This window comes from Lemur catta, chromosome 12 (assembly GCF_020740605.2).
Source record: "Lemur catta isolate mLemCat1 chromosome 12, mLemCat1.pri, whole genome shotgun sequence".
In the NCBI taxonomy this organism is placed as follows: Eukaryota; Metazoa; Chordata; class Mammalia; order Primates; family Lemuridae; genus Lemur; species Lemur catta.
This window is the reverse complement of record NC_059139.1, coordinates 90,969,424-90,991,812: the sequence shown is the minus strand read 5'-3', so window position 1 is coordinate 90,991,812 and position 22,389 is coordinate 90,969,424. Positions and strand designations below refer to the sequence as shown.

At 35.1% G+C, this 22,389-nt stretch overlaps 1 protein-coding gene across 2 annotated transcripts in view; it reads right to left on the bottom strand.

Annotated features, from left to right (window-relative positions):
- Positions 1-22,389, bottom strand: part of SLC12A2 (solute carrier family 12 member 2) — a 93,096-nt gene that overhangs the window by 55,883 nt on the left and 14,824 nt on the right. For both annotated transcript variants that reach the window (XM_045566551.1, XM_045566552.1), the window contains exons 2-4: positions 10,932-11,051; positions 9,628-9,703; positions 9,245-9,340 (exon numbers count right to left, since the gene is read on the bottom strand). In XM_045566551.1, the coding sequence (XP_045422507.1) occupies positions 9,245-9,340; positions 9,628-9,703; positions 10,932-11,051 (292 nt within the window). The remainder of the gene's footprint in view (positions 1-9,244; positions 9,341-9,627; positions 9,704-10,931; positions 11,052-22,389) is intronic.

Here is a 22,389-nt window from a genome sequence, read left to right as displayed (position 1 = left end):
GGAGGTGGCCTGCTGGATAGTGGGTGGTGTCCCCTTCCTCGGGAGGAGCGAGTGGGGCTGGCAAACGCTGATTACTCCCCCTAGTTCATCTGCCACTGCCTCCTTCCAGCCCAGTGCTTGGCCCCAACCAAGGGCCAATAAATGTTCGCTGAAATGTTAAAAAAATAAATAAATAAAAGTCAAAACAATTATCAAAAAGAAAAATAGTTGGAAGACTTAGAACTTACTATACCATAAAGCTAAGCAATCAAGATAGGAGACTGGGTAGTGTTGGCGTAGGATAAACAATTGATGGTCAGCATACATTCCAGACAATACACAATTGCTTTTTCAACAATGGTATCAAAAATAATTCAACAGAATTATTAGAATTATTTTGAATTCCATTAAAAAAATGGAACAGATAGTTTTTCAACAAATGGTGCTGGAACAAGTGGATATTTGTACAGGGAAGGGGCTTGGGGGAAGAAAAGCCACACCTGTCTCACATTATACACAAAAATTAACTCAAGACTGTTCATAAACAAAAATCTAAAAACTAAAACTATAAAGCTTCTAGAAGAAAATATAGGAAAATACCTTCATGACCTTGGAATAGGCAAAGGTTTTTACAACAATAAAAGCACTAGCATAAAAGAAACATGAGAAACTGGACTTCATCAAAATGTTAAACTTGTTTGTCAAAAGACATGATTAAGAAAATGATAAAAATGATAAGGCAAGCCACAGATTTGGAAAAAATACACATAGTACATATGTCAAACATATGACTTATATCTCGAATATATTAAACAAATTCTACAAATCAGTAACAAAAAGACAACGCAATTTAAAAATTGGCAAAAGATTAGAATACATCACAAAAGATGATATACAAATAGCCGGTAAGCAAATAAAAAGATGCTCATTATCATTAAACATCAAGGAAATGCAGTAAGGCACTATTAAACATCCACAGAAATAGTTATAATTAAACAGGCTGGGCAAGGTGGCTCATGCCTGTAATCCTAGCACTTTGGGAGGCCGAAGCAGGAGGATCACTTGAGGCCATGAGTTCGAGACCAGTCAGAGCCAATAAAGCAAGACCTCATCTCTACAAAAAATAGAAAAATCAGCCAAGCATTGTGGCGCATGCCTATAGTCCTAGCTACTCAGGAGGCTAAGGCAGGAGGATCATTTAGCCCAGGAGTTTGAGGTTGCAATGAGCTATGATGACATCATTGTGCTCTAGTCCAGGTAACAGAGCAAGATCCTGTCTCAAAAAACAAAACAAAACAAAAAAAAAGTTGAAAAGATAAAACACATAATCCCAGCTACTTGGGAGGTTAAGGCAGGAGGATCCCTTGAATCCAGGAGTTTGATGTTGCAGTGAGCTATGGTGACATCAGTGCACTCTAGCCTGGGCAACGGAGCAAGATCCTATCTCAAAAAAATAAAATAAAATAAAATAAAATAACATAAAATAAAATAAGCATTGGCAAGAATGTGGAAAAACTGAAAGTCTCTTATACTGCTGATGGGAACATGAAATGGCACAACCACTTCAGAGAACTATCTGGCAGTATCTTACAAAGTGAAACATACACCTACCCCATGAATCAACAAGTCCATTCCTAGGTATTTTCCCCAAATGAATAAAAATATACAGCCACAAAGAACTGATACAAGAATGTTCATGTCAGTTTCTTCATACTATCCCCCTAACTAAAAATAAACCAAATGTCCATTAACAGGTACTAAAGAAACAAACTGTGCATTGTTATTACAAGTTGTATAGCAATAAGATAGAATACTATAATACACTGTAATAGAAATGAACAAACTGCTAACATATGGAACAACAAAGATGAATTTCAAAAACATTATCATTGAGTGAGAGGCAAGATACAGAGTACCTTCTGTATAATTCCAGCCTGGGATAGAGGTGAGGAACTGATCACAAAGGAATGCAGAAGAATTTTCTGCTCTGATGGAAATATTCTATATTTTGATTAGAGTAGATATGCTTATCAAAACTCATAGAACCATAAATTTAAAATCTGTGCATTTTATTACATGTGGATTTTACTTCAGTAATGTTGATTTAATAAGCTGATATAAATCTTTGTTAACAGCTAGCATTTTAAAAATTGTACCCTAGTCAAAATGAGATCATAAAAAGTACTCGTGTGTTGGATTTCAAAAGAAGATTAAATGGTTTTAGCCTTCTTAGTCAAGTTCATCAGTTTACTGATTATAAAAAAAGGAGTGAAAAAATTTTCAGTTACTTTTAAAGCTGGACTATGCTGTTAAATATAAGGTTTTTTTATTGTATTAATAAAAAGGCAATTAAATGTATCTATCCATCTTTTCAGGGGCGGGGGGACCCCAGCTCAGGATCAGCACCTGACATCTGCAAAGCAAAAGACACAAGTCAGTCCTCATCGCCACCTACCGCCCCTCTCCGTACTTTCCTGTGGTCCATCTCTGTAGCCTCATAGAATTCTAGCAGCAAAAAGGATCTCAGAGGTCATCAGGCCAAACCTCTCATTTTACACATAATAAGGCTGAGGTTCAGGAAGGTCTGTAACTTCAACAAGTGAGTAGTAAAGCTGTGAAAAGACTCAAGTGATCTGTTACTTAGTGCCACAACTAAAATCAAAACTAGCCTTGCCTCTCTCTTACTGCCCTAAGAGTTAAATAATTTTAAAACTTTTGGAAAAAACTAAAGCCCTCTTATAATTCCATTACAAACTCAGGCAAAGTACTAAAAATCTTTTCCTTGATGTGATGTGATATAACGATAAATATATATTTGGACTTCACCCCATGTTACTGGAACAGAGAGTTATGTTCACACAAAAATGTCTGTGGTAATGTTTATAGGAGCTTTATTTACGACAGCCAAAACCTGGAAAAAACCCACATACCCCTTAACTGGGAAGTGGATAAACAAACTGTGGCATGTCTATGCAAGGAAGTGATACTCAACAGTAAAAACCAATGATCTAGTGACACACACACCCATGCAGAGGAATCTCAAAAGCACTCTGCCAAGTGAGAGAGGTCAGACTCAGATGGCTGCACACACACGACCCTGATTGTACACTACTCTGAAAAAGCGTCGGGGGTTGCGAGGAGCTGGGGGCAAGGAGAGGAAGTGACTGCAAAGGGGCACAGGAGCACAAGAGGTGACAGAACTGTTCTGCCTTGATTGTGGGGCTGTTTACAAGACTATTTTTATTTGTCAAAACTTGTAGAATTGTACACTTAAATTATTTCATCCAAATCATACCTTAATAAAAAATGAAAAAAATCTGGAGAAATAGACAAGAAACAGTTTAATTGGTAGTTTTTTCCCTGGGAATAGAAGTGCTAGGTTTTTAAGTCTTTAATGTTTAAGCTACTCTGAAACTTAATTATGCATAATGTATATGAACTACTTTTGTAATCTGAGATAATAAGAAATAGGAACGAGCAAGGAAGTTTAATGGCCCACCAAAGAGGAAAATGCAAAATTTGAGTCCAGACATCTTTTATTTCCTTTGGAGGAAATGATTAATATAAGAATCATCTATGTATTTGGTGATAGCTATGGAAATTCTGTAAAAATTAAATTTTGTTGGTACATTGAGGAAGAAATCCAAGGGTCACAATAACAAAAATGTAATGAACTTAACAATGAGAAAGAAAACTATTTAGAGATTTCTATTCAGAGTTCATCTAGTATGATTAGCAAATATACCAAAATCCTTTGTCAGAGTAGCAAACCATCTACTTCTTTACTCTCACTAAATTTATCCAAAGCCACCTTGTGTACAATTCAGAGGAACCACTTTGGGAATGCAATGTCACAATGAACCCAACGTTCATTTTTGTTATTGTTCTAGCAAATACATTTTAGTAGCCTGGTTTACAAATACACAATAAGGAGCTTGCCTGTTAATGTTTGGCAAATTTTCCTCTATTCGATTGCTATTATTAAGTCAAACAGGGAAAGGTAAGTGATAAACATGGAACCTTCAGGCCAGGATCAGGTGCCATCTTATTATTATGACTGATCACTAGAGTAACTCAATTAAATTTTAAGATGTAAGAATAAAGACATACAGCCCTAATTCTGCAGCAGACAATTTTGGAACCAAGTTAAAGTATTTTTAATCATTAAAGATTGGCAAAATCAAAGACCACCAATGAGTCAAAAAGAAAATCCACATCAAAAATTAACAATATATGCCAGGTTCTCATCTGTGGTATGCAAGTAGTATGTTACTGAACTGAAAACACAATGATATGTTTAAGTCTAATAAAACCTCTGACTATAACCGTTACAGGACTGCCTTATACAGCTTCTTAAAAATTTCAACAATCTGAAAAGTTATCATTTGAAATGAATTAGCTATAGAAGGAAAGAACTATGGAGCTGAATTCTAACTTAGAACTCCTCGCTTGGTAATGCTAGGAATTAACAGTTACACAATGAACAAAATACACAATGAACAAAACAAAAAAAAAATGACAATTTATGATAATACAATTTTACCAATACAGAAAACACTTTCTGTCACTTATAATAACATGGGGGAAAAGTTTTTCCTCACTTCCAATGTTTTGGCTTTACATATATACAAAAATGAGGAAGTTTTCAATTATTTCAGAGAAAAAAGATATGAGTACATAAAGTAAATTCTGACTTATAATGTAGATATTTTAAAAAGATTCATCAGAATAATCTGCATAAAATTTAATTTTGTTGGAGAGAATGGGTATAATTGCTTCATTTTTGCTATCATCTGTGCAAATGATAAGTGTGACTACCACTAATGCTACAATAAATAAGATAATGTATGTCAACAACATGGTATTGTATCTAGCAGTCAGGTCTCAAAAAATGATAGCTACTATTACCTGAACATAGGCTCCAAGAAAACAGCATTTTGTCTGATTTTCTATAAACCCAGTTACAAAATGCTCAACAATTATCTGTTGACTGACAGAAATGTAATATAAAACTTCATCTTGGTCATGGAATAGGCAGGTTTATAGTGATTTTAAACTTTCAGAACTACCTGTCTGAAATGTTGTGCAACTTCGGTTTTTATTTGAAAAGGTACCGACATCTGCTTTTAACTAAGTCACTTAAATGTCCTATGCCAAAAAGTGGTTGAGGAACCATTCCCTTCCATTGCTCTGTTCATACAGTATGATATGACTTAAAAACCAGAATTTACACCAGAATTTACACTGCCTTCATCTTATGAACAGCTGCCTGAAGTTGTTTTTTATTCTATAAGTGAGTCTTTATTCACAGATTAGTTGAAGATGGGGGAGACCTCTTGTCTGTGGAATCTAGGAAACACAGACCTGAGTGAAGATGGCTGCTGGCCAGCACCACCTAAGTTGCAGAACCTGTTACACATGATCCACGTAAATTCTCTAAAATCCAAGCTCTCAAGAAGACTGATATGAGGACTTGCAGAAGAGGAAGAAGCTCTGGGACCCGAGCAGGCTACAATAACCTGGGATCACAAATGTGTCCTTCAAGAACAGGCAGGGCCTACGCCAAGATGAGGGCACACTTTATCAGTTACTTGGCACTACTATTTTCACCATGTGGAAGGCAGGGACCTGAGGAGATGATTCTCTGACCTGCTGCCAGTAGCTCTTATTAGCACCCAAAATTCATTACTAAAATCTAATCAAGCCTGAAACTAGACATCTTTTATTTTCTACATTTTTTGCTTTTTTTTTTTTTTTTTTAGAAACCCTGAATGTTTCCATATTATATTTGTCCTAGATTTCATAATTGGACATTATTACATTTGTTTAAAAGTTGGCAGTTAATTCATATTAAAGAAACAACCAGCACAACACTTCCAGATGGATATCTGCTTAATCTCTAAAATGTACTGTTGAAGCCATTGTTAAAATTAATTAGTCATGTTGAATCTCTCTTATTGCAAAAAACACACAACAGTTGACAAAGTACACATTTCAAAAACTTCTACAAAGCTGGAATGAGAATAAAAATATTGTTCAAAAATAATGGACACGCTTGAAGCTCAGACTTGGGGGGATGGGGGGGCATGGGGAATATATATAACCTGAACTTTTGTACCCCCATAATAAGCTGAAATAAAAAAATATATATACTGTTCAACATTAAAAAATATGTGTTATATTTCAGTTATCAAGGTAAAAAAATTGTCAAGCACTACCTCAAAATAGTTCTTTATATTAATAAAAAAAAGATAACTATGCATTAGGTTTAAAACAGAGCTCTTCAAAATAAAAATTACTAAACAGAGTTACTATGTTTCCCAATCTTTGAATAATATTTTAAGTAAATTTATTTCCTTATTAATTCCCTTCATAATCAACTCTCAGTCTATATAAAGTTCAAATGAGTTCCCCAGACATCACTACTCCCATGCCATCCATCCATTTCCCCTTTGATACCCTGATCCTTTGGATAATTCTAGCTCTATTACCCTCTCTCTTAACTAGCTCTTACATGGCAGGCAGTGGCTGGTAGGAAATCTAATCCAGGCACTCTTGGTACCATCCTAAGGTTGAGTTTATGGTTAAAAATGGCAAACAAAACTCACACTCCTACATGGAGTCTCTTCAGTTTGTCTCAAACCCTAACTCCCTTCTCCATCTTTTTAGCTCTGTGAAATTTTGCTAAATAAGGATTCCTTGTTCCATAGAGATTCCCAGTCCGGAATTTACTGTCATCACCCTATAGTGCCATTTAACAAGTTCCTCTCTCCCTTGCATGTTCTATAAAATGCTTCCTGGAGATATGGGCATGATGCAATTTAGGTTCAACTTGTTGGGAAATAATACTTCACAGTACTTTCATCAAGTAAAAGGTTTACAAAGTTGAATATTATAATTCTCATTCCTCCTTCACTTATTATGTAGAATAATTATCTAAAGAACAAATCCCATCAATTTCTTGGTTACCTTGAGTTCAGGTAAGGAAACTCATTCAGGAGTTAAACACTAGATTCTGTACCTTCATTTATTGATTTTCGTAAAATGGTCCCCTAGCATGTTTCCAAAGTGAAAAATAAGATTTTTTTGTGATATTTCGTTGTGAACTTATGGATTTGATCATATATTATATTTTCATCCAAATCAGTTATTATTATTATTGCTGATCAAATTATGCAAACTTCAGCCAGTGTCAGCTTCTTCAAGTTGGCTCCTGGGTCCTTCTGACATGAAACTATTTGTCTCCGTTATCTTCCTTGCTCCTGAATGTGAAAAGATGTCTAAGCACATTCCTTGCCCAGATCTGGAATCAATCATTTCTTCAAAATCTTCTGGTTCTTTTGAGTGGAAATACATAATGTGGGTACTAGAGTTGCTTGTTGCTTCTGGGTTGGTCATTTTGATGGACAGGTCATCTTAGTACAGGCTATTTTAATGGGCAGAGCTAAGACATATGTGCTTTCAAGATAAAATGCATGAGTCTCCTAATACTTCCAATTTAGAATTACAAATACAGGTGCAATACGATCTCAGTTTTATACCTGTATCTGTTTTCTCCCCTGTGGAAAATACTGTTTTTTCATGAAAGCAAAAGAAATCTTGTTAGAGGTCGCCAAGTCCACGAGTCAGATACAGAGGAGACAGAGGGGCTTACATTCACCGAAATAATCTCTCGGAAACATTCATTGCAGATGATGCAGCCTGTTTATATTCTGTAAACATCAGCCAGGTGTCCAAAGTCACCAACTAACAACTGAAATATGAATGCCTTCTAACGAACCCTCATAGTATTTGGTCGTTTCTTTAATGACTTTCTCTTTTATCTTATATAGATTTCATTATTTCAGCAAACATATTTACTTCTCAATTGTACAAATACCTGATGATAATGGAAGAACTCCAAATCGTATAATCCAATGTTTTTTCCCCTATATATTCTTCCTTTGTGAACTATCATTTTGATGGAACTGAAGCAAAACTGTAACACATGGTAACCTGTCAGGACAAACCTGTATAGCTTCTACATTTTAATCATCTCCCTAGTCCTCCGGGACAGAAGACTGGACACAAAGTCTTTGAGGTAGTTGTATTTGTGACTACACACACACATACACACACACTCAATAGTATTGAAAAATGAAATGGCTTTTTGGTCACAATCCAGGAAAATCTATGCTTTTTGAAGTTCAGATTCAAATGGGAAACAGTTCAGGGCTCATGCTCCCAGTGGATTCATGCCCTATTCCCCGAGGCTCACAACCTAGATTCTAAGGTTTGAGGGTAAGAAATTCTTTGATGATTTGCTGATCCCCTGCAAATAACTAACACCGCAATCTGTTTCTCCTCCTTCTTCCATTCCCCAACAGCGGCAGACAGAAATGAAGCATGGGGCATCCAGTTCACAGGAAGGCAAGAGGAATCTCTGGGTGTTGTCTGATTGACTCTGTTGGACATATTCACATCTAGCACCCTGATATGGCTCAATCCAGACTAATACACATAAAACTTCTGTAAACAATGATGCATGCTCAGCACAGTCATAACTATATTGATATGAGCTGCTAGTTTCCCGGGGCCATAGTGATCATATTCTGCATCACACTTCTTGACATACGACGATGATGACAAGCTCAGGGTACAAATGTTTTGGTTACATAAATTGGAAAAAAAAAATGAAAAGCTCAACCTGGCATGCACTCATGCTCTCTCTCTCCCCCCTCCCACCTCCCCCCTCCTCCACACCATAGATCTTGTGGAGATCTTGTGGACGTCAATGAAAGAGGCCTCAGGGTGCTCACAGTAGAGAGCTGGACCTCAAAGCAAGGATTTAGAGTCCCAGGTATATCTCACACAAAGCTATTAGATCATGGGAAAGGTACTCTGCCTCAGTTTCCCTCAAAATGAGGGGGAATGAGGTTACACTTGCACAATGCTAACCAAATGCCAGCATGCGTGTTACTGATCCAAGGGCTAAAGCCTGGGAGGAGGCAACAGGATGCAGCCCAGTGGAGGAGAGACGCAAGTAGAAGCTATATTCTTGCTACCAGACATGCTGAACACCTTAAATAATTTAAAGTGTATGTATATGGATCAATATAAAATTGTACATTCAAACATACTAGTTTGGAAGTGCTCAATAGTAATTTTCTTGTCTACGTAGACCTCATATGCTGCTTCTAGTAAGGTAAAATAATTAGAAATACAATTTAAATCTCTATTTAGTAAATGTGATCTGATGATAATGATACAAAAAGATTGAAGTTACCTCCTCTTACAAATCCATTAGTAGCTATTGCTGAAGTGGACAATCCTGTGATAGTTGTCACAACAGTGGCCATCATTATTACAATGACTGACAGACCTTTAAGGAGAAAGAAAAGAAACTGAGAATACTTTACCTGCCATTATCTAGAACTGGTTGGTCTAAGTATAATGAATTTACACTGTAAGTTATAGATTACCTAATTCTGATGCCATTTTAGAAAAATCAGAATTATGAAAAAAGTAACATTAAGATAACAATCTGATATAAAGGAAAACATAGATCAGAATGACTCCATTGCTTGAGTTTTATGAGGTTGAGAGCTCAGGCACAGCTATTTTGCTTACGCATTGTTCTCAAATCAAGCAGGACATAGCTTCACTTACCTATTCCAGCTTGACCCACAATCCATGACAATCTAATGAACAGCATCACACCCCAAATGTTTAACATACAACGTACCTAGAAGAGAAAAATAAGATACATATTAAGAAAAATAATCAAGTAACACAGCAGTAAACACTAAACCAGCCAAAAAAGGGGATAACATGCATTTCACTATAGAAGATACAGTTTTTAAATCTAATTCCTACCCTACCCTTTTAACAGTTTTTAAAAAGAGTTTAATAACAGTTTACATTTGAACTAATGTAAATGCATTGTAATATAAGATAGTGTGTGTAAATAAATGTGCTCATCACAATTATCTGAAGCAGAAACATAAAAGACACACGAAATATTTTAAGACTTCAGCCCTTAAAAAAACTTTATATTCCCCTTTATTGACACAAGTTTAATTTTTGCTCATTCTTTTATAACATCCTCCTTTCATATGATTTCTTCAGCAGATTTAAGTATGTCAATACAAAATGCCAATTGTTCATTTTTTTAAAATTAAATTTGTGAGTTTCCCCAATTTATTTTCACTTTTATTTATTATGTTCATACATAGAACATAGTCTCCTAAAGTACTAAAATCTAAGAATAAGCAAACAAATACCTAGAATTTCACATTCACCTTATTGATTAGGCAATAAAATTACTACCAGAACTGCAATCCAGAACTGCGATTTTTCCCTCTACTTCTCTAAATTCCAATACCAACTCTATTAAATGCTTCCAAAGTCCCAATGAGAAGGCAATCCAGTCTACTTTAGTTAAAACCTTAGTGCCTATTCTAACACAGAAAAACAGAACTAAATATGAACCTTAATCATCTAAACCTGTGTACTGAAGTAAATTCAAGAAACGGATTTCTCCTTTATTCTGTTACTTGTTAACTTCTATATACTTCTCTTCCAAAGATAATGGGGTTAGCGTGAAAGGAAGCTGCATATTTCAGCTCTATTCCCTGCTCAGTTTTCTGAATTTTGATGTTTCCATCAATCTGATAGCTTCATACTTAATCTCTCAAAAATGACAATATGTGAGATTCACAAGAGGCAATGAAATATAATTTACAGGCAATCAAGGATAATTTGGTTAAATTAATAAATATATCTTCTTTATTAAATTTAATATCCAAAACGAATGGAGGTACAAGTTATTAATTTGGTCTTCCACAGCACTCAGACAACAAAGTTGTAACAGAGGGAAATAAAAATTCTCTTGAGAACTGATGAGAATATTAGGAAGGTTTTATAATCAACAGAAATACTGTAATTCTAAAATAACGTCTACATATACATACTAATACACCCTTGATCCAGCCAAACTTCACAACTCCTTTACTTTCTGCAGCATATGTGACCACAGCGTCTCTGGTTGGAGTACTTTCTTCGCCATTTGCAAAGCCATCCTCAAAAGGTTCCTGGTTATAAAAAGAAATGTGAATCATGTTTAAGATTTAAAATTTAAAATCACCAATAAATACAAATACACTTAACCATATTTAGGAGGACACAGTATAGATTTCCAATAATCAAGGGTTTCTGAATAGTTTACCTGAGGAAAACATAAAGCAATAAAGTAGAAGAAAACTTTAATTACTGAGATTTCTTAGAATTTAAATCTCACCATGACAGTAAACCCATTTTAATAATTTCAAATTTTAATTACACTTTGGTGAAGTCTGGAGAATAAAGAACACTGATTGCTAGCCATAGGCTAGCTAGGTCAATCAATCCAGACTGCATCTCTCCAGCCACAAATTCACATCACCTAGTTGCCACCTTTCCCGCATCTGAAATTTCACCATTAACAGATTAAAACTCCTCTTCCTCACCAATGAATACAGTTTTCCCTTTATAGTCCAAGATAGTAAGAGTCCCATGGATCCCAAGATTCGTTCATAACTCCTCCGTTTACTCATTCCTTATCTGCATTCAATCACTCCGTGTTCTTCAAGCTTTCCTTTGTAATTTTTCTCAGATTCAGACATGAGCTGTTTGATATTTCCTTCTTAGGTCTTTAAATTTCATGTCTGATTCTATAATTCTTAGTTTTCTGTTCTCTGCTTTCTTTCTCTCTCAGTGGTTCTCAATTTTTGTTCTGTCCCAATACACCCAAGGCATATGACACTTTTCCAAATCAGTAACAGAGCCTTAAAAAGGTCATGAAGGGAGAAAGGACATGGCTTGGGAAATAAAAGATGTGCTGGATCTAAAATCATGCCCCAAACAGTGGCCCCATGGTTGTTCCTCTACCTATATATATATCTCAATAGCAGAAAACAAAATACAGCTATATTTCAGACATTCTTTCTTTAAATGCAGAAGAAGCAACTATTATAAATTAATTATTTAAAACCATTTTCAGTGCTTCACATGCTTTGGAGAATTCTGAATACAATTTTTTATTACAGAAATGAGATGCAAGTTCTGTGCTACCACAGTACAAAATCTACATAATAATCCAAACTTCCATTTTCCCTTGACCCAAGATCTGTCATTCAATTCCATTTAATGCAGTATTGCTACATGCTTTTTAAAAGTACTATCAACCTTGATCAGCTCTTAGATTCCATACTTATATAGCTTAACTACTGATGATTCTTTGATTTTGAAAAGACACACTAAAATAAACCAGATGCAATAATTTAAGTATTTCTTTTGTGTGTGTGTGGTTTTTTTTGTTGTTGTTGTTTTGTTTTGTTTTGTTTTTGAGGCAGAGTCGCGCTCTGTCACCTGGGCTAGAGTGCCGTGGCGTCAGCCTAGCTCACAGCAGCCTCAAACTCCTGGGCTCAAGCAATCCTTCTGCCTCAGCCTCCCAAGTAACTGGGACTATGGGCATGCGCCACCATGCCTGGCTAGTTTTTTCTATATATTTTTAGTTGTCCAGCTAATTTCTTTTTATTTTTCAGTAGAGATGGGGTCTTGCTCTTGCTCAGGTTGGTTTCAAACTCCTGAGCTTAAACGATCCGCCCGCCTCAGCCTCCCAGAGTGCTAGGATTATAAGCGTGAGCCACCACGCCTGGCCTAAGTATTTTTTTTGAAAATATTTTTCTAGGCTTTTTAATGATGTTAAGAGAAAAATCCTTAAATTTTAAACCAATCCTCATGTTTTCATTAACTAACATAGCTATAGTCTCAACTACATGAAATACATGGAAATGAATCATTTTAAGATCACTAAGAATTTAAATATGAAATTTCAATGTTAAACACTTCTGATAGTAGCTCACAAATTTTTTAAAGCAGAGCCTAAGACATAAATATAATAATTTTCCTTGTAACACAGTTTCATTAACTATCACCTACCAGTGATTACTGTACTGTACTGTGAGAGGGATACCCCCAGGCTTATGGTACACAGAACCAATCACCCCCATAAAAAATTTATAATTATTCCAAATCTGCTATACTTTTTAAACAGCTTTATTGCAATGTAATTCATATACCACACAATTCACCCATTTAAAGTGCCCAATACAATGATTTTTAGCATATCCACAAAGTTGTAAGACTATCACCACAATCAACTTTAGAATATTTTTATCACGCTAAAAAGAAATTCAGTGCCCATTAGTCACTCCCCAATTCCTCCTTCCTCCAGCCCCTGGTAACCACCAACTAGCTTTCTGTCTCCACAAATTTCTCTATTCTGACATTTCATATAAATGCAATCACACTGTACGTAGGATTTGTGTGTGGCTTCTTTCACTTAGCAAAATGTTTTCAAGGTTCATTAATGTTATAGTATATATCAGTACTTCCCTCCTTTTTACTGCCAAATAATATTCCACTGCATGGATATCCTACATTTTCTTCATTCATCAATTAGACACTTAGGCTGATTTCACTTTTTGGCTATTATGAATAATGCTACAATGAACATTTGTGTACAAGTTTTTGGGTGCACATTTGTTTTCATTTATCTTGAGTATATACCCAGGAATGGAATTTCTGGGTCACAAACTTTTTGAAGTGACTGCTTCTAGTCATTTCTCTCATCTCTTCCTTTGTATCAGACTGCAAACTGTCACTTCTCACTTCAGTGAATATGCCTGCCTATTGTTATCCCATTCTTGCTGGTATAAACATGGAAACCAGCAACCATTAAAACGTTAGAAATATATATGTTTGAAGTAAAAAAAAAAAAAAAAAAAATGTGCCCAGGAGCCTGCATAGCTAAATTGCAAGAACAATCCACTTTGGCTGTACTTCTACTATTGACTGTGTTCCAGCAGAGAGTCAATGACAATGCCGAATTAAAATTGACTCCAAATAGGGATTGATGACTCAACCATTCAATTATTCAAATAAAGCCAGATCAAAAAAGTCTGCCTGTTAATTCAATTAACTTTAGATAGAAGTTCCTTAGTTTTTACTCTAAGATACATAATGCTCTTGGAGTTATTTTATGAAAGAAGACTTTAGAATATATAACCTCGAAGTATTATAAGAAAATACAATATCTAATATATACTAAAAAAGACATCTTTCTTCCAATCTCTATTAAAAGAAAACTAAAGATTTGTGTACTTAACAGGCTACTTTTTCCAAGGCTAACTATTGATACGGGCTTTTTTTTAGCAATGCAAAAGTATGCAGGCATCCTAAAATTTTTGATATGGGTGTTGATCAGAATTCCACCTCAAAAAAAACTTGAAGATCTAGCAATAATTTTGCTAGTTTCCACCATACTATGCACAACTATGTTCAAAAAACAAAGTAAGATTTTCTACTTAAATACTGCATGTATCAAGCAGTATTTTAAATTAAGGTGGGTCCATACAAAAGGAAAAATTATCTTCCTCATCTTCTGGCAGCTCTATTTAAAAATGTGCTTCAGTTACCTTTAAAATACAATTCAAAAGTTAAAATCAAATAATTGTTTGTTATTATCTGTAGCTCAATGAATAGACTTAAAAATGAAGTTTGGTTCATAGTTGTATTAACTTCCTGAAATACCAGGAAACCAAAGTGGAATATACATCTTTTGTTTTTTTAAATACATTGCAGAGAAATAAGGAAATTATCAGGTATGGCATTCTGTCCACACACACACACACCCACACACACACACACACACACACATAAAGTTGTACAGAAACCTTATAATCATGGAAAATTTCATATACGCAATTATGAACTATAAATTATGCTGATACAAAGGCACATAAATAAAATCTTCAATCTACCTGCCATTTGCACAGAAATGATGCGTGTTTTCTTTACTGTGTTTTCCACACTAATGGATAAAAAATAAAAAACAACAGCATAAATGATTTTATGGATGCCACGTTAAATGAAGTTGGTCCAAATTAATTTAGTATTATTCCAGGAAATAATCTTTCAAAAAGTATTAATAGCATTGTGATTCTGAGTCTCCCAAGCAGGAACTGAGGGTGGGGGTGAGAGTACAATTGGGAAAGGAGGAAGCCAGAGGAAAGAATGGAAGACCCAGATAGATAGACCCTCAGTAACCAGGAAAGGAAATGATTAAATCAGTTGAACATGCTCAATTTGAGAAGCCATGAGACAATTAATTAAAGAGTTTTTTCAAACAGTTAAAAACTTCACGACTGAAATTAAGATAGGGGCCAGGGATAAAGAGGTAGCGGGTGAAGGTATGGAAATAGAGTAACAAGAAAAATTTACACAGAAAAAACATGGAGAGCTGAACATTTTTCTGAGTGGACTGAAAATACAAGAATAGAAGGGAACTCTGGTCTTCATGGTCATTACTTCTCTGCAAAAAGTAGAGAAAGCGAGAAGTTTTACACTATAGATGATGATCTCTTCTCCCCATTGTATGCTCAAGTCTTCGCCTTGATCATTCTTTCCTCTTTAACCATAGTTAACTTCTTATTACACCCCGTCTCCATCCAAAGTTGCTAACAGTACAGTACATTCTTAAATGCAAGCTAACCTGGCTTCACCACTCTACAACACCAAAATAGTTTTATTAAAACATCCAATGATTTCTGTGCTGCCAAATCTAACGCACATTTTCCAGTTCCTGTCTCACTGGACTTCTGAAGCAGCATTTGATACTGCTGGCCATTCCCTGTTTCTTAAAACATCACACTTTCTCAGCCTCTTCTGCCCAGCAATTAAATGACAGGAGTCCCTTCAACACTTGATCCTAGACCTATCTCCCTTTTCTCACGCTCTATTTTCTTCCTATGGTTATCTCACCAGACTCATAGCTGTAAACATCATCTATATGTGGTAAGTTAGTGATGGCTTACGTTGACTTCCAGATCAGTCCTTCCCCCTGAGTTTCAGCCCTATATGTAAACATTGATGTCACCACTTGGATGTTTCGTTATGTTTATTATTCTAACCTGACCAAAGAAGAAAAAGACATTGTCAATGTTCTATAGACAGTGACTTTTCTCTAAGTGAAAGGCAGAGTAAAATAGTTTTTCTTTTTTTGGATCTAGTTTTTAATTCCTGATGGTTTCAGTGAACATTTAACTGTTTAAAAAAAAGTATACTTGACCAGAAAGATAGATTAAATCCTTTATGATAATTAAGATGTAAGTATGTTTTAGATTTATTCCTTCAGCCTAAGCAAGAGCAAGACCCCGTCTCTACTAAAACAGAAAAAAAGTAGCCGGGCGTGGTGGTGCGCACCTGTAGTCCCAGCTACTCGGGAGGCTGAGGCAGGAGAATCGCTTGAACCCAAGAGTTTGTGGCTGCTCAGAGCTAGGCTGACACCACGGCACTCTAGCCCACCCAACAGAGTGAGACTCTGTCTCAAAAAAAAAAAAAAAAAAAAAAAATTTATTCCTAGATGTACATCTTAGAAATTCACAAAATGTTTTCAGTTAACTGTCTTGATTTACCAATTTATCTTTTACATATCAAAGGTCATATTTCAAAGTTTTTAGACCTAAGAGAAAACAGTACTTATAACACAATGATATGGTTTAGTGATGATATTTTTTTCAGTGAAAAAAATTCTTACAATATCAAGCTATTGTTTCTTCCCTAATGCTAGAATTTTCTTTGGTATTTTAGAGACAACCTATGATGACACAGATTTCCTTTTAAAATAATGGAGAAAAATAAAACCTTAGGGAAAAAAATTTATCCAAGTATTTTAAAAATTACAATTAAAAACCTTAACCTAAAGCTTCCTAGTATTTTGATCTATGAAATAAAATTTCAATCCCAATCTCAATTAATGAAACTTTATACAAGGTAAATCAAACTTCATCAAATAATCTAAAGTGACAGAAAAAAACTACATGAACAAGGAAAGAATGGAGGGAGGGAAGACACATAATATAAAGTTTTTATTCATGTCACAATTGCTTCAGAAGATTGTGCTTTGTACAGGGTAGTAGCTATGGCAGAGATAGTAGAAATTTTAAGGAATACAAAGCTGTGCACCCTTATTCAGGCTATCCAGTTTCAAATTATTCTGGCAGTCCACATCATCTAAATGCCAAAAACAAAACAAAACTGATAACCATAATCCATAAGAAAGTCACAAGTCAAGGGCAGGCACAGTGGCTCATGCCTGTAATCTTAGCACTTTGGGAGGCTGTGGTGGGAGGACTGTTGGAAGCCAGGAGTTTAAGACCAGCCTGGGTAACATAGCAAAACCCTGTCTCTATAAAAAATAAGAAAAATTGGCTGGGCGTGGTGATCCGCACCTGTAGTCCCAGCTACTTGGGAGGCTGAGGAGGGAGGATCACTTGAGCCCAGGAGTTCAAGGCTGCAGTGAACTATGATCACACCACTGCACTCCAGCCTGGGCAACAGAGCAAGACCCTGTCTCTAGGAGAGAAAAAAAAGGTTACAAGTCCAACATTAAGGGAGATCATAATTACATAATAACATACTACACATATAATTCCCTCCAGGAATTAAGTTTTAAATTCTATCCCAAATTAACATCTATGCTAAATGAAAAATAAGATGGAAAAGCCTAGTCAGTAGTGTAACAAGCTGCCTTCCTAGTTACATACACTTTATCTTCACCTGTTTTTGAGATATTCTTCTACTACTTCCTATAACTATGCAAACACTTAGAAAATACACCAGAGAAGAGTGATTTTTTTCCCCTCATGAGTCTTTGAGAGTTTAATTCTGGATAAGAACTGATTTGTAGGTGTGAAAATGAGTTGGCTTTTCATATTTGAAGTTGGAGTGAACTCTAGCATAGAACCCAATCCAATTCAATTCATGTGTATTGAGATATACGCCAAATTTTTTATGCTAAGTAATATTGCAAGATACAAAGAAATAGTTTTTCTACCTTCAAGAAATAAGATGGTATATATAAAATATAGTTGCACATAATCTAGATGGTTACCTAATACCTATGGATTAAACTAAGAATTCTTAGTTTGTGAGACCCCCATAATCTGGCCAGCTTACTTTAATAATAGCCTCCATTTATTGAAAGCCTACTCTGTGTCAAACACATCCTTAAATGCTTACAGGTCTTTCTTTCCTAAATCGGCACATCTTTGAGAGGTTGATATTATTATGCTCACTCAACAAATGAGCAAACAGACTTCTGAGGGGTTGATTTGCCTTGAATTATGAAGCTGTTAATTTGGTAGAGGAAAGAACTTCCTAAATGGTTTTGAATTCCACATATTACGGTGAGTGAAGGTAATTTTAGGATTCTATTTTGAGCAAAGGGACAAAAGACAGGCAAATTATCCAACTCAGGAAACTGTCCTGCTTGAACTTTCCAATCCTCCAGCTATATATTTTTGCTCTTCACCCTTCTTCATCTTTCCCTCATTCCTTTGTTTCCAAATCTATAGAAGATAAGGGTTTCTAACACGGTCTTCAGAAAAAGCACAGCAGAAGTCTTGCGCTGGATAGCACCAGGAGATTTTTAAAAACTCTTTGTGCTCTGTAGAAATTGCCTCCCGGGGTATACAATGTCTATGAAACTCTTCACCCCACAGGACTGTTACAGACCATACCACCTATGGAGAAGAAAGAATTGCTATAGTGTTTAGATAAGTCATCTAGAAAGGCATGCCAAATGTTTAACGTTATGTGTGTTATTTAATCTTATTTGGAGGCTATTCTGATAGAAAGAGTAGGTAAAATAGGCCAATCCTTCAGTTTCTATGTTATTTTCTAGGATTTCTTTCTCCAGTTAAAAATCCTCATTACCTGCTCAAGCCAGCATCTCCTGTTAATCAATGTTCTAGGTAGTATACTAGGTTCTTTCTTCCTTTATATATTTTCCTACTGCAACCTATGCCTTCTCAGGAAGGGTTGAAAAATAAAACTATCCACATGGGATTCTTTGGATTTGTCACCAATGTTTTGTTACCATCCATAGTAAAATTTGCCATTAAGGAAAAGGTAAAGATTAGTCTGATAGTTTTAGAAGTTCCTATATTTTTCCAACCATAGACCACTTTCCTATTTCTATTAACTTTTCTTAACGTTTTTTATAACCCCTCAAACTCTATCCTTTAATTACTGAGAGTTCTAATTTGAAATAATATTGCTCTGTTGCAGAAATACTAGTTTTAAAGTATCTTCTCCTGAGGAACTTTGGCGTATTGTTCCCTCTGACTGTAATGCACTTTGAAGATGGCTGGCTCCTTCTCATCTTTTAGCTCTTAGCTTACATGTAGCCTCCTCCTTCCCAAACCACCCAACATATGGTTTCCTCTTAGTCCCTTTTATCTCCTTCATAGCACATGTCGTACTCTGTAATTATCTTATTTACTTGGTTTTTTGTAATCTATGCATCCACTTCCACTCCTTCAATATATATTAAAATGGAAGGTCTACAACAACACAGACCTTTCCTGTAATTTTCATCAAAGATACAGTAACTGAATATTGAGCTTTCATGGGCAATCTCTGTTTTCTAGATAATGTCTTGAAATAGTACAGTTATAATCAAAAGTGTCTGCTCTTAAGTCAGATCTACATTCAAATACCAGCTCTGCTACTCACTAGCTAATGTGAACTTTGGCAAGTTATTTAACCCCTCTGGCCCTCAGTTTCCACATCTGTGAAATGGGGATAATACTATCTGAGAAAATAAAGTGAGAAAATATGATTACACAGAACATAAAAACTCACATACACTGCTCCTGGAAATATAAATTGGTAAACAATTTTGAAAAAAAGTTTGGGCATTATTTTAAAGTTGAAAAGATGCATACCCTTTAATCTGGGAATTCTATTCCACAGTATATTCTTAGAGATATACAATACTTCTGTGAAGCAGGATGCTTGTATAAAAATGTCCATATCAGCATTGTTCAAAACTGTTAAAAACCAGAAATAATCCAAATACCCATAACTGCAGAATAAAATAAAGTAGTATATTTATTAGAAGATAGATAGCAATAGAAATGAATTACAAAAATACAGTATATATTAATGTCATAAACTAAGAGTGAACAAAAGACAACAGATTAAAAATATAGTATATGATTCCATTTATATAAAGTTTTAAAGCAGGAAAAACTAAACTAACAGTCTTCAAAAATATATAAAAGTGACCAAAAAAATTTAAAAAAAATAAATCAAGATCAAGAGTCAAAGAAGTGATTGCCATTATGCCAGGGCCACGGCTACCTTGTGGAGGAATTACGAAGAGGTGCACAGTAATATTCTATTTCTTGATCCGGTCAGTGACTACACAGGTGTTCACTCGGTAACTTAAGCTATACATTTATGCTTTATGTTTTTTTTATTCCACAATTAAAAAGATTTTTAAGAGACAAAGAAAATATGTTAAATGCTTAGGAAGTTGCCTAATTACAGAGTAAAAGCTCAATATATTTTGGCTGTTATTATAAACAACAAGTAAGTGATCTACTATTATAACTGCCTATGTTGTAAGTTTAAAACTGGATGTTGAACAAATACATAAAAACAAATACTGCAAAACATCATTAATCTAGACTTAACTACTTAGCTTCTTAAAATTCAATATTGGCAGAGTTTAAGATTTCCTCTGGAAGAATAAAACAAAAGCACTGACCCTCATGTACAAATGTGACATCACCACTCTGCGTGGTGGTGGTAAAGGATTTCTTACCCACACCCCACCATCAGCAAGCCAATGATATAGCGCAAAGAACATGGCTTTGAAGACGAACGGTCACAGTACTAAAAATGTTTTACAACTCCTCTGGCACTAAAAATTGCTTAATAAATGATAAATTCTTTCCTTCCCATTTTGCTTAGTGGCAACTGACAGCACTTTACAGCAGGACTACCTAGGGCTAATGCTAGACTACATGGTCTGAAAATAGAAGCAAAACTTATGGGCCCAGTATTATTTAAGCAAATTTAGTCACAGTTAATGATAACCAGAAGAGTGAAAAATCTTTATTTCTGGGCACTGTCAATAAAAAAAAATTGTTTTGCTGACAAGCAGCTTAATGTTGATTTAAATAAACCCAAATTATACTTTAAAAATGTTAAAGTTCACTGAAAAATGCTATTTACATCCTAAAATCTTGTGAAATAAAATATTAATAAAGATACTTTAAAGATCAAAATTTCTCATATAGTTTAATAGCAACTGCTTAATACTAAGGTAAGTCAAAGTGTTAAATATCACAAAACATAGCTAATTTAGCAACTAAAAATATGTGCATATGTATGCAAATTTAGATGCCAAAGTGGCTGACTTTATTCTAACAATTGTCCTAACATTTTTTTTAATCAAGTATTAGCCAATTATATCATCCCAAAGCTACCAACATTTCCTGTCCGTGCCGTCGGTGATTGGTGTATTCAGTGTAATGCTCCCCACACAGACTACTCTTTCAAAACAAAGTATTGTTTTACAGGAATCCAATCTGCTCTGGTTAACAATGCTCTATTAATGTCCAATGGCATTAATGCAAAGCTCAAAACTCAAGTGCCACAGATAAAAGTGGATGGTGTGACCACGTGACTTTACAATGAACCAAGTCAGAACTGCAGATTGCAGACAAAGGATTCAGTCGTCTACTTAGCCCATCATGTTCTTTACTAACCATTCAAGACTGAGTTACCAACAGAACGTATTAATAGCATAACTCATAAATCACTTCAAATCCCATACAACTTGCTAATGTCAACACACTAAAAGCTTGAAAACATTAATTCAAATTACTAGAAAACTTGTATCTTCTAGTATCAATAACATAACTGCAACCTACATTTCAAATTGCTTTATTTTTAAAAATAGAAAGAACCAAAAGTTGACAAAGTGATAGGAAATACCTGACTAGTGGCATCACAAGTGGGTAAAACACGGGAAAGCAATATGCACAGAGAGCCATGTGATAACCATGTGATAGTATACACCCAGACATTAATACAGGGGATGAACTTGGTATTTCATGTAATTCTCACATGAATGTATGATACTTCTCACTATGAATACAGGCTGACTATACCTTATCTAAAATGTTTGGGACCAAAAGTGTTTTGGATTTTTGAATTTTTCAGATTTTGATATATCTGCACTATACTTAACCAGAGTTCAGCATCCCTAATCCAAAACTCCAAAATCCAAAATGTTCCCATATGCATTTCCTTTGAGTGTCATGTCATGTGAGCACTCAAAAACTTTCAGATTTTGGAGGATTTCAGATTTTTGGATTAGGGATACTCAACCTGTATTATATTTCTCATTTTCCATATAAGGAAACTGAGGGTCAGAAGTGACAAATTCTTTTTCTAAAGGTCTCAGAACTGTTATGTAGAAAGGTCAAGATTTAAATTCCTGGCTGACAGCTCAACCATACAGTCATGTGT